At 43.9% G+C, this 12,822-nt stretch overlaps 2 protein-coding genes across 2 annotated transcripts; both read left to right on the top strand.

Annotated features, from left to right (window-relative positions):
* Positions 1-3,668: 3,668 nt before the first annotated feature.
* Positions 3,669-6,800, top strand: actb1 (actin, beta 1). Its single transcript, XM_078793569.1, has 7 exons — positions 3,669-3,792; positions 4,493-4,619; positions 4,682-4,921; positions 5,278-5,524; positions 5,601-5,792; positions 5,863-6,044; positions 6,129-6,800. The coding sequence occupies exons 2-7, from the start codon at positions 4,497-4,499 to the stop codon at positions 6,270-6,272; spliced, it is 1,128 nt and encodes a 375-aa protein (XP_078649695.1). The 5' UTR covers positions 3,669-3,792; positions 4,493-4,496; the 3' UTR covers positions 6,273-6,800.
* Positions 6,801-7,699: 899 nt separating this feature from the next.
* On the top strand, positions 7,700-12,498 carry fbxl18 (F-box and leucine-rich repeat protein 18). The gene is made up of 7 exons (XM_058073844.2): positions 7,700-7,876; positions 8,601-8,803; positions 8,900-9,249; positions 9,581-9,716; positions 10,089-11,167; positions 11,771-11,989; positions 12,060-12,498. The coding sequence occupies exons 1-7, from the start codon at positions 7,810-7,812 to the stop codon at positions 12,214-12,216; spliced, it is 2,211 nt and encodes a 736-aa protein (XP_057929827.2). The 5' UTR covers positions 7,700-7,809; the 3' UTR covers positions 12,217-12,498.
* Positions 12,499-12,822: the final 324 nt, after the last annotated feature.

Below are 12,822 nucleotides of genomic sequence, written 5' to 3'. Positions count from 1 at the left end.
GACTACAGTGTAAAATAGAAATATCAAATGACTCCAATAAAAGTATCATTAATTTAAAAAATATAAATAAAAATGAACTAAATTGGAAAATATAAATTAAATTCATAATTAATAATCAGGAAAAACAAAAAATACAATTATAAGTAAATTATAATTACAAATGACCAAATAAAAACAAATGACTTCAATAAAAAGTATTTTTTAATGACTGCAATAAAAGCGTAAAAATAATAAAAATAACTTTAAAAACGACTTGAAGTCTAAAAAAATCGTTTAAATGAACTACATAAGTGGAAAATATAAATTTTATTCATAATTAATAATCAGTAAAAAACAAAATACAATTATAAGTAACTATAATTACAAATTAGTTCAAAGTGTAAAAATGACCAAATAAAAACAATGACTTCAATAAAAAAATAAGTATTTTTTAAATGATTGCAATAAAAGCGTAAAAATAATAAAAATAACTTAAAAAAAACGACTTGAAGTGTAAAAAAATCCTTTAAATAAATCAATAGAAATACAATTGACAAAGTAAACAACAGTGACCTCTGCTGTAGATATGACATTACTGCAGTTAAACGCAATGACAATAAGATGGAATACGTATATGTAGTAGTTTAACATTTAATGCTTTTGTATGTAGCACTTTGTATAGTAGTTTAGCATTAAATGCTTTGCAGATGAACGTGGTAGCCACTAAAACGATTGTTAATAGAATAAAAAGTCAATACACACTTTATCTGGTAATGAGCATATTTGTTTAGAGTCATTCTGTATTTACAAATATACCAAAGGACTTTAAAAAGGCAGTCTTTGTTCTGGTGGGTTTTTAGAGCCATGGGCTTTGATTTGTAGTTCGTGTATTGGACTAAAGCCCCCCCTAAAATAGGCCTAATGACGCCACTGCTTCTCATCACCCCCAATGTTGGTCAATCCGTGGGAATGCCGTATGTCAAGTCATACCGCTGATGATTTATTGTAGGTGCAGTTGTAACAATTCGCCAGCAGAGGGCGCCATTACCACACACACACAACACTGCGCTTTCTATCAATGCTCATGCTGCTCTAAGTCAGTGCTTCTCAAATAGTGGGGCGAGCACCCCTGGGGGTTGTGAACATATTCATGTCCCCCAGTGGAGGCCTGACAGAAAACAATTGAGGACCACTACTCTAAGTGAAGTCTACATATATTTTCATATTTTTTTGTATAAAAATTGTAAAGAAAGGCTACAAATATGCTTTTAGTAGAAGTACTTGTTTTAATACTACAACTCAGTCTCCTTTTTCAGAATGTGTTTATATGTGAGTTTATATGAGAATTATGTTATTATCTAATTCAACCACTTTGATGAACCATCGGCTCGCTTCCGGGGGCGCTCATACGCAACACCGTCCTTTGAGCAAAAGCTTGGAACTTTAATGTTTGTCGTCAAAAACATCACGGAACGTTTTGACATCATCTCTCCTTCAAGGGAAATGAAAGATATGAACACATAAAGAATGATGCAACAAAGTCATCAATATTTACCAACAATTTACCTTTTACTACTATAACTGGAAATGAAACTTAATACATAAATACACTTTGCTGCAGAAGTTTTAAAAGATTATCATAAATAATGCTATTTTGTGGTTGGATGCGGTCTTTTATTTAACAAAACAAATGCATATTTGAAAAAAATTTCCTTTTTTTGGCCTAACGAGATTTTTCAAGCATTAAAAATGCCCAAATGTGAGTAAAATACAAATATAAGGCATTCAGAAGACGCATTCAAAGATGTGCTCTGTAGTAGTGCTACAGTTTTACACTGGTTACTAGGTGTTGCTAATTGAATGCTTATTTGTGTATTAACTGTCTTATATTGGGTCATTGGAGTGTACAGGATACTACAGGGATATTAAATTGATATATATCAATTATTAGGATGTCAAAATCCTATCAAAATTTATTCCAGGATGCATTTTTGTAATGTAAATATATCATTACTCTTTTGAACGCATATTGTTGTGAGAAGCCAAACTCTTGACTAAGTGGCGCCACTCTCATCACCAAAATCTGAGCAAAGGGCGACGAAATGGTGCGTATGGTCACTGTTGATGCGCTACACTTCCGATGTGCTGATGTGCAACTTCATTTCTTTCATTGAAATTGTTTTTTTTTTTAAATAAATCAATTGTTTTGGACCTGCCCTTGATGATGTCACAACAACTGTGATGCTTTTATGACTTTTAACCTTTCGTCTCAGCCACGCCCCCTTTTTCCATGTGTGCGGCTGCTGGATTGTGAGACCATAAAAGCACAAAAGACAAAGACGGGGGACAAAAATGAACGGACTGATCTAGTATTGTATTTCATTTTGTGAGTTTTTTTGCAAACTTTTTGATGTCATGACCCCACTTGAGTGGATGAATCACGCAGAATAAAGAACAGGAAGTGGAAGAAGCATGAAACATAGCTACCTGTTAGCTTCTTCCTTATAGGGTCTTCACCAGAAACTAAACCGGGACCTGTGTGTGACACTGAGTGTATGTGTTGTAACATACATGACTCACACATTAAGCTTCATATCGCATGAAACGCACACAATGGAAAAGTACATTTTTTTTTTGTTTATATAAATCAGAATGGAGCATCACACGTGTTCTCGTACACACACACACACTTAAAGGGAGATTCATTCATTTCCGCTCCTTGATCACATGACCCGCAGAAGAGCATTCTTCCCCACCATGTGACGCCCTCCAATATCTCCTTATATGGACGCCATCCAAAGGAACTCTTAAAGGGATGGCTGCCCTGCTGTGTGTGTGTGTGTCTGAATGAGCCTAAATCCCGTCTGCTAGGAGTCAATTCCCTCATCGTGCTTGTTGACCTTTCACCTTTGTGTGTCTTTGGTGCGACTTCCTGTATGATGTGTAGATAGGTGCAGAAAAAGCCACTTCCTGTCTCACTTCTGCGTGATCGTGCTGATATATATCCTTATTAGGAACGTAAGAGCCTGTGGGAATTCTTTACGGTCATTGTCCGCTGACCCAGAACCGAACCCACCCGCTTAAGACAGTTCGTCATCACGGTGGGGGGGTGTGACACCAAGCAGGTGTGTCACAGGTAACGGTTCAGTGTTGCATCGACAAATTGGACATTCCTGTAGGGAACTATCCAAACCGCCATTCCCGCCGCCTTCCTCGGGCACTCATGTGTGCAAGTGATGAGTGATGAGATTTACAAGTGTTTGCTGTAAGCATACCACAGTGTTAACAGCACTCTAAATCTGTGTGTGTGGGGGGGGAGTGGGGGGGCACTGACATGGCGGGTGTTAACACTGCTGTCAATGACCCTGAGATCAACAACCTGCCCCCCTCGCCCACAATGTCATTTCATGTCACTTTGTCTCCAAAGCCTACATTTACTTATCAATGGTGGCCATTCATCATAATAATGTCATGAATAAATAAACAATAAATACATAAAAAACACGCCTGAAGACTATTAGTACTACTTGAAGCTCTAAATGTGCCACATTAAACCACAAATTACTGTTTCTATGTTGTTTGCGCCACAAAGTGGGATTGTGGTGATCCCAAATGTTACCACGCCCCCTGGGCGATAAGGAACCAATCAGGGGCCGCCGTGAGGAAAGTTTTCCTTATATGGAGAGGGGGCCGCAGCACGAGGGTACTTAAAAAGCAAGCGGGTCGCCGGCTCTGCGTCGCAGTCACGGTCAGATACTTCAAACGCTGCTTTCTTCGCTGTCATTCAAACGACTTCACACTCCATTACACAAAAGGTAAGAAAGCTGCCATTTCTAGCCACAATTAATTATTCCTCATAGAAGATATAACGTATATGAATTGATGTTTGGGGACGTGGAAAATCGTTTGCCGGCGTTTTGTATGCTAGCTTGGCAGAAGCCGTTAATCAAAGATAGGTGGCCGTGGCGTTTGCCTGACGTTAAAAGAGCAAACGTATTATACCGTCGACCCTCACCCGCCCCTGCCTTTATCACGCCATCGCCTCCACCTGCTTGTCCGAGGTCGGCCACACCAGACGGATTAGGCGGATTACACCTCCTGGAAGACTATTACTACTATTAGATCCCTGACTGCTTGATTGGAATTAGCTGGGAGTTACAGGACGTGCAGGTTAACCGTACCGTATCTTGTATAGATAAGCGAGAATTGCTTTGCCATTTTTGAGATGTAAGTTATCGGCAAGGATGGTGTAAGAAGGGAGTGGTCATTTTCCAGCCTCATTGGCATACAAGGGGCGGCTTCATGGACCCAGTGCTGCCACCGCGGTCCCATTTTTGCCTTATATGGACATGACCGGACCCTGGGAGCCTCTTGGCATTTTTTTGTCTCTCGCCATTGCGACCCCCAGTGTCCGGTCCACGTCATGACAAAGGCTTTAATGACTGCACGCTTTGAAGCAGATGTGTCCCAGCTGCTTGCCTGTACTTAACTGTCATCTTTTTTTTTTGTTGCAGAAAATGGAAGATGAAATTGCTGCCCTCGTTGTTGACAATGGATCCGGTATGTGCAAAGCTGGCTTTGCAGGAGATGATGCTCCACGTGCAGTGTTCCCCTCCATTGTGGGGCGTCCCAGACATCAGGTATAATAAGCAGCCTTGTGTGATTTTTTTTTTTATTCTAACGACCTGTCATGTCTCTGTAGGGTGTGATGGTTGGCATGGGCCAGAAGGACAGCTACGTCGGCGATGAGGCGCAGAGCAAAAGAGGAATCCTCACCCTCAAGTACCCCATTGAGCATGGCATCGTGACAAACTGGGATGACATGGAGAAGATCTGGCACCACACCTTCTACAATGAGCTGAGAGTGGCCCCTGAGGAGCACCCAGTCCTCCTCACCGAGGCCCCCCTTAATCCCAAGGCTAACAGGGAAAAGATGACCCAGGTAGGGCTGTGTTCATTAACATGTGGGGCTTTTTTTTGTTTTGTTTCCAGTCTTCTCTTTGCTCAGTTTGTTTCCTCCTTGAACCTCCAGGTGTCTCTCCTGAGCTCTCGTTTCATCTCTGCGGGTACTTAGGTTTATTTCAGTCTGCACTGCATCATGGTCAATGCTTTTTTGAAGAGTCCTAACATGGCTGGTTGCTGCATGATGCAACATTAAAGGACATGTTGACCATTTCTAATGAGGCGTGCTCTACTTTTGACTAATTGACCTGACTTGTGATGTACTTTTTGACTAATTGACTTGATTATTTGGTGTGATATGTCTAACCCTGGTTTTTTTTTTTTTTTTTCCCCCAGATCATGTTTGAGACTTTCAACACCCCCGCAATGTACGTGGCCATCCAGGCTGTGCTGTCCCTGTATGCGTCTGGTCGTACCACCGGCATTGTCATGGACTCCGGTGATGGTGTCACCCACACTGTGCCCATCTACGAGGGTTACGCGCTGCCCCACGCAATCCTCAGGTTGGACCTGGCCGGCAGGGACCTCACTGACTACCTCATGAAGATTCTGACTGAGAGAGGCTACAGCTTCACCACTACGGGTGAGAAAGCCGAATTACAGCACTTGATAGTTCTTTAAAGTTTGAACGGCTGAGATAATCCATGTTTTTGTTCCAGCTGAACGTGAGATTGTGCGTGACATCAAGGAGAAGTTGTGTTACGTCGCATTGGACTTTGAGCAAGAAATGGGCACTGCTGCTTCCTCTTCCTCCCTGGAGAAGAGCTACGAGCTGCCTGATGGCCAGGTCATCACTATTGGAAACGAGAGGTTCCGTTGCCCAGAGGCCCTCTTCCAGCCTTCATTCCTGGGTAAGACTTATGATCTGCTTCCCTTCCGAGTAGTGGACTAGTACTTGAATACATCTCTAATTCTTCACAGGAATGGAGTCTTGCGGCATCCACGAGACCACATTCAACAGCATCATGAAGTGCGACGTTGACATCCGTAAGGACCTGTACGCTAACACCGTGTTGTCTGGCGGTACCACCATGTACCCTGGAATCGCCGATCGTATGCAGAAGGAAATTACTTCCCTGGCTCCCACCACCATGAAGATTAAGGTAAACCTCAACTACTGGATTAACAGTTTCCAGAAATGTCTTTCGCTACTGCATCGTGCATTAATTGGGATGAAACGTCTGCAGATCATCGCTCCCCCTGAGAGGAAGTACTCTGTATGGATCGGAGGCTCCATCCTGGCTTCCCTGTCCACCTTCCAGCAGATGTGGATCAGCAAGCAAGAGTATGACGAGTCCGGCCCCAGCATTGTCCACAGGAAGTGCTTCTAAAGAGACTGTTGGACCTGCCCCCACCCCCTCCCAAACACACTGCTACAAACCCAAACAAGTGGCTCTGCGTACATGACTCCCAACATCATCACTACATGCTGAGCCTGCAACACCCGTCTTTCCCTCACCTCATCACGATGGCTATGGCAGCATGCCCCACTGATGCGGAGGGAGCGCTGCGTGAAGCACAGTGCGTCCCTGGCAGTGTGAATGTGAGGAAACATGTCCATTGTCTTTGTTTCGGTCGTTCATTCAAAATGTCTTGTCTGTTCACCACCTTATTTGCCTCTATGAAGGTTAACTGCTGCTGGGCCCCTCCGCCCAACAGACCTGTAGTATTGCTTAATATGTAAATTATGTAATCTGAAACTTTGTTTTTGTACTTTCAGCCGTAAAGTATTGGTCCAGTTTTTTTTTTTTTTTTCAAGATGCAAAAAAGACCTTGAATGGTGGTGTTTATGAAGGTTTGTGCATGAGGCAACACGCCTCCGGTTCCACAACAACTCAATAAAGCGCACATGTCTGAGATTTTTGGTTGTCCTTTTATTAAAGCAACTTTAAATGATTGGTTACTTATATAGTGTACTGTGGGTAATTCTGGCTCAATTTATATTTTGCATGGTCAAGTTGTGTTGACATTTTATTTTAGCCAAATTGGAATCTGTACAAGCAGAACAAACACTATACACATAGTCAAACTTATAACTCAGCAAGAACCTTATGCTCTCTCTCCTCTGCGCTCAATAATTGTGACTATAGGCGATAATTGTATTTTTTATTGGCGGACCCGACCGTGGGAACCGAGAAGTTAGGCTATATTTAAAGTTCACTTCTCAGTCACTGGGACCAAACATCGCTCAAACTGAACCTTCTTTTAGACCGCCTTCAACTCATCGATTGGCTCAGACGATTGTTAGCGAGCATGTCATTGGCCATCTCAGCTGTCACTCCTGGGACCAAACATCCTTCAAACTGAAGCTTCTTTTAGACCGCCTACAACTCATTGATTGGCCAATCCAGCTGTCACTCTTTGTGCGCTGGCCCTGGGACACGCACATGCAACACCGGTGTTTTTTCCAAGCTAGCCAGTTCCTGCCGTGTTCATTTGCTGTGTTAGGTTGTTGACATGTTGGATATTTGGTCTCAGTGGGTCACGTCAGTTAGACGGATTCTAATATAATTTAACACATTTGACTCTGTACCTGTGTGCGCAGGCGTGCGTGTTTGCTTCACACACCGGCTAGTTGCATTCCGCTAACTTCTGAAATTTTAATTTCGTCCATGATTGTATTAATATAAAAACGTAGGTACCAGCTGATTGATGTCAGCATTACCAATAAAAGTTAACATAATTTGATTAATTTAGATCGCACATCCCAGACGACAGGCTTCGCTGGGAAAGGAAGTGTGTGCAACACAGAAATCATTCCGCCATTGTGCAGCGCCAAAGTCTTTCCGTGCAGGAGACAAGGCGACGGCGAGGAGTGGAAGCAGGAAAGGAAACATGCCTCGCCGGTGGGTGATGGACACCTGACAAATGTCCATGGTTTCAGTGGTGACAATGGCGAGCGGCGCTGAGATATCAGACGTCAAAGGAAGGCCAGGTAGGAATCGCCAGTACTTTTGAATATGCTGCATGTATAGCTTGTTGCTAATAGCTCCATTGCTAATGCTGGAATGTGTCCTACTACGTTGTATATATCGTTGTATATCTACTTGTATATAATATCAGAAATCAAATTATATGCCTTATTAAGTGAACGACATTGTATTTGTTAATTTTCCCAAACGTTAGGGGTGAATAAAATTACTTTCAAGGTGTTCGGCTTTTTTTTTTTAAATAATCTTTATTAACAACAAACAAGTGTACAAAAAAACAAAGAACACCTCACAATAATAAAACGTTAGGAGTGAATAAAATGACTTTCAAGGTGTTCGGCTTTTTTTAAAAATAATCTTTATTAACAACAAACAAGTGTACAAAAAAACAAAGAACACCCCACATTAATAAAAACATTTAAATCTGATCAAATTGTTAATGTTTTGAGAGCCTTTTCATTAGCAGATTTGTTTGTAAGTTGAATACATTGTTCAACATATTTCATTGAAAAATACAATTTGATTTTTTACAGCTAAATTTGCATTTGTGGATTAAAAATGTTGTCAAAATGATCAACAGATTTATAAGACAAAAAATCTTCTTTTCATTCTTAGATCTCCTGTACAAATATGAATCAAGATGTTTGCTATTAGCTATTTTGCACGAAGGATACTACGTGTTGTTGACGTCTCATTACCTTACAAAATGGCATCGCATTATTCTATCAGGCCAGGACCTGCCTGAGGACCATACCATGACGTCCACTTGGGTGGGAATGTCAGACTTGTCGGACGAGATCCTGCTCTGCATCCTCCGCCACGTTCCCGTGTGCGACCTGCTGACCAATGTGGCGCCTGCCTGCCAGAGGCTGCAGACGCTGTGCAGGGACAAGACCCTACTTGCACACGTCAGCCTGTCCGAGGAGTACACGGTGCTGCCGTCTTGATGAGCTTTTATTGTCACAACATTAGGCACACCTCCACAAATTAACTCTCCTTCTAATATTTGTCTTTTTCCTCGACTCCAGATGGACGACCACACAGTCCGCCACACATTAATGCAGCTGGCCAATCACGTGCAGTCTCTCAGCCTCAATGGCGTGTACTGGCTAAGCGGTTCCATCATGGATTCGGTAGCCCGCTGCAAAGCGGTTACGCACCTTGACGTCACCGGGTGCCGCCTCACCTCCCTGCGCCTCTCCCGCCTCCTGTCCTCGCTTACGCTTCTCCGATCGCTCGCTTTTGACGTGCAGTCGGGCTTTGACGCCAGCAAGCTCAGCTCCGAGGCTGTAGACCGACTCAGCTGTCTGTCAGAGCTGCGGCAGACGCTGTTGACGCCCAGTTATGGCGTGGTGCCGTGCTGCGCCCAACTACGCAAGTAAGCAAGTAGTAATTTTATATAACGTTGTTCTTATTTTTAGCACTCCCCTCTCCTGTCAAAGTACTTTTGCTCTTTGGTCAGGCTGCATTTGTAAATAAGAATTTGTTCTTAAAATGCTTGCCTGGGTAAATAAAGGTATAAAAAAAAAAAACACAAATCACATCACAAAAATCTTCATTTTGTGGTCATCATCAAAGCTTTATTAACTGTACAGGTAATGCTTAGTGTCACATTTTAAAGTGTAATAAGTAAATGTTGACTGAATCCACTACAAGTGGTACAAGTTGGAGTCTTCCTGCTTAACTTCCTGTGTTTTTGTGTGCTGCAGGCTAATGCTGCAGTTTGACATCTCTGACGTCACCAGGGAAGGTTTCGGCATCAGCTGCCACCTGATGGTGGGTCAGAGCAGCGTGCCGCATTATGAGCAGCTGGAGGAGTTCACCGCCAGACTGGCTCCTGGAGAGGTGAGTGTGCTGATGTTTTTGTATGTATTTTGTCATACATGTTCAGTTTCAAATGTGAAAATTGTAAATCGTTCATAGTAGTTTTACTGCTGATTACTAAAGAGCGGAAAAAGGGAGAAAGAAATGTTTGTTTATTGAATGAAAGATTATATATTTTGGTAAATACCATGTTTATATATGTAGCCCTGGAACACAATATTAAAAAATCTGTCAAAATTGTAAAAAATGGCCGATAATGAGAGGAATGTCTTTACAAAAATGGCCGGGATAGAATGAGTTAATAATGCAATGCATAGAAAATTCCAACCAATGAAATGATAATGAGGTAATGAATAAAGACGACATCATAATATCATCTGCAAATGACCTCAGGTGAACCAGACCTTGCTCCTGCTCTACCTAGCGGTCTTCAGCGTTCACGTCCCGGAGCGTCTCAGAATCTTCCTGGTGTCTATCCCTGGACCCAACCCGGCCCACTGGCCCGCTGCCCCGTCACTGGCACAGAGTCTGGGTTGTCGCGGCGACCTGGAGGCCCTGCAGCTCCCCCGCTCCTGGCTGGACCCCTTCTCCCTGAAGCACGCCCTGGAGGGTAACAGTCCCAAGCACCTGAGTTTCAGCCGCTGCCCCGCCTTGTGGCCGCAGGTGTTCCAGTCCCTGCTGGAGGGCGGCGTCCGAGATGCGTCGCGGCTGCTCAGCCTCAACCTCAGCGGCATCAACAATGTTCCGTATTCGGAGTGTCGGGGCGTGGAGGATCAGCTGCTTCCTGCCACGATGGGGCGGCTGGCGTCGAGCTGCTCTAACCTGCAACACTTAAACCTGATGCACACGCACTACCACCACGAGCACACGCCTGGAATGGCGCCTCAGATACACCTGTGCGCCAGCCTGGCTCAACTGAAGCACCTGCGCTCGCTCACTTTGCCGGCATGCGCCTTGTCGGATGGCGTGAAGGCGCATCACAGCACCGCACAGAACTCCTCTCCATCTTTTCCGCTGCGCGGTTTAAAGAAGCTTCCACGAGTGGGCGTCCAGAACTACAAAGCCGACTCCGAGCCGAGTCTCTTAAAAGACAGCACCTCTGGACTCGCTCAGCTCTCAGTTGGCTGCCTCTTTTTGGAAACCTTCGAGCTCATCGGTCCTGGTTTCGTCTCGGCTCTTCCACGGTTGGAGCCTTGCACCCGTGCCAGCGTGGAGCCCCGTGGCATGTGCGCGTGGGCCCGGGGGATCGGCGACCACCACTTGGCAGCGCTTGGAGGTTTACCTCGTTTGAGACGGCTGACTCTGGCTGGGCTTCCTGGCGTCCTGGCGGGTACGGGCCTGGTCCGGCTTGCCTTGCAGTGCAAGGACCTGCAGGTGCTGTCGCTCGCCAACATCGGCTCGCTTAAGATCATGAACTACAATTCCGCCCTGATGGATGTGCTCCGGCAGTGCTCACAGCTACGAGAACTCAGGTGACGAATGCTGCTTTTTCAATATTCGACATTTCCGTAACTGACGGGGAGATTGCATCATTTTTCTTTTCTTAATGTGATGCTGAACTCCTATTTCCATGCCGTGTGGTAATGAGCCAAAACCGACATTCATTAGTTCATTTTCGACCGCTTATCCTCAAAAGGGTCATGGGGGGTGCTGGAGCCTATCCCAGCTGTCTTTGGGCGAGAGGCGGGATACACCCTGAACTGGTCTCCAGCCAAGCACAAGGCACATATAGACAAACAACCATTCACACTCACATTCATACCTATGGACAATTTGGAGTCGCTAATTAACCTAGCATGTTTTTTGGAATGTGGGAGGAAACCGGAGTACCCGAGGAAAACCCACGCATGCACGGGGAGAACATGCAAACTCCACACAGAGTGTGATGTGTAATTCTTTATTCTACACAACAGCGCCTTCACTGGTTGCAGCAAGTAATGCACTCCATATGTCACAATTCAAGATGCAATGAATTAACAATGGATTATTATGCTCAGAACATGTTCTCTTCCATAACATCACCTCCAACTATGTTTTCATTGTTTATGATTGTTTGTTCTTTGTTCTATGTTCAGGTTAGAGCAGCCATACTTGAACGCCAACTCATCCTTCTTCGACGCCCTCTCCTGCTGCTCCCGCCTGCAACGGTTCTGCCTCATCTCTCGTAACGGCTCCTTTGAGTCGCCGGCCGCCGAGGCGTTCATGGAGCGCTGCGTCCACGTGGTCATGTGCCACATGTTCACGGGTGGCACTTTGGTGGCGTGTCGCAATCTGCGGAAATCTCTCCATGATAGGTGAGCGGCACGGTAAAAACGGCAACATGAGGAACGCTGTTGGGTATGAGTGTGACTGTGTTTTTTTTAGGTTTTCCTCAGCGCGCCCTGGTCTGTCGGTGGTCATTTACCCAATTCAGCATGAAGACCTGCCTTCTGTCATCAGAGATATCCCACTGACGCTGCTGGATCGCACCACTTTGTTCCAGAGTCATGTGGCCCAGCCGCCACGTTTATCACCATGGTGACATCAACAGAATACCTCTGTGTGATTGGTGCTGCTGAAACTTGTTTACAGTCCAAAAGGCTGATGGGGTTGTTTACCTTCAGATTGCTTTCAAGCTTCGGTTCACCTGGTTTCAGTTAGGTCAAAGGTTGTAGTGGAGTTCAAGTACTGTGCTTCAAAAACCGCCGTTTCAATTTTTGGGGCGGGGTCAAAAATAATTTTGTGACTCGTAAGTGCCAAATGAAAGTACATATTTGTTTAAAATATTAGATGTACAGTTCCAATAAATGATTTTTTTTACACATTTTAATGTATTTTTTTCTTTTTTATATCCATTTAGCATTATACAGTAAACACAGGAGTCATTGTCTAATGTATTTATAGTACATAAATTCCACACAGAGATTTACAAGCGTAGATTCCAACCCAGGTTTTCCCCACACTTTACTGTGTGGCCTACATGCTGACTAACCACTCGTCCACTGTTTGGATATTTTTATTTTATTTATTAATACATTCTTTCCCTATACGTTCCTAATCTTTATATTCCTTTGTCATTTGTTACTTGTATTTCTTGTATTTTAGTGTTGTTGACCTCAATTAAAATGTAAAAAAACAAAAACAAAAA

The sequence above is a fragment of the Doryrhamphus excisus genome, linkage group LG9 (genome assembly GCF_037039965.1).
Source record: "Doryrhamphus excisus strain RoL-2023G ecotype Guam linkage group LG9, RoL_Dexc_Guam_v1.1, whole genome shotgun sequence".
Taxonomy (NCBI): Eukaryota; Metazoa; Chordata; class Actinopteri; order Syngnathiformes; family Syngnathidae; genus Doryrhamphus; species Doryrhamphus excisus.
Note: the sequence above shows the minus strand (reverse complement) of the source record. Positions and strands in the feature narration are given on the sequence as shown.

Excerpts from the sequence above, each read along its gene's own strand:
- actb1 (XM_078793569.1), top strand. The coding sequence starts at position 4,497 with ATGGAAGATGAAATTGCTGCCCTCGTTGTTGACAATGGATCCGGTATG. Across the intron at positions 5,525-5,600 it reads CTACAGCTTCACCACTACGG|CTGAACGTGAGATTGTGCGT; the intron begins GTGAGAAAGCCG and ends TTTTTGTTCCAG. Across the intron at positions 5,793-5,862 it reads CTTCCAGCCTTCATTCCTGG|GAATGGAGTCTTGCGGCATC; the intron begins GTAAGACTTATG and ends AATTCTTCACAG.
- fbxl18 (XM_058073844.2), top strand. The coding sequence starts at position 7,810 with ATGTCCATGGTTTCAGTGGTGACAATGGCGAGCGGCGCTGAGATATCA. Across the intron at positions 9,717-10,088 it reads CCAGACTGGCTCCTGGAGAG|GTGAACCAGACCTTGCTCCT; the intron begins GTGAGTGTGCTG and ends AAATGACCTCAG. Across the intron at positions 11,990-12,059 it reads CGGAAATCTCTCCATGATAG|GTTTTCCTCAGCGCGCCCTG; the intron begins GTGAGCGGCACG and ends TGTTTTTTTTAG.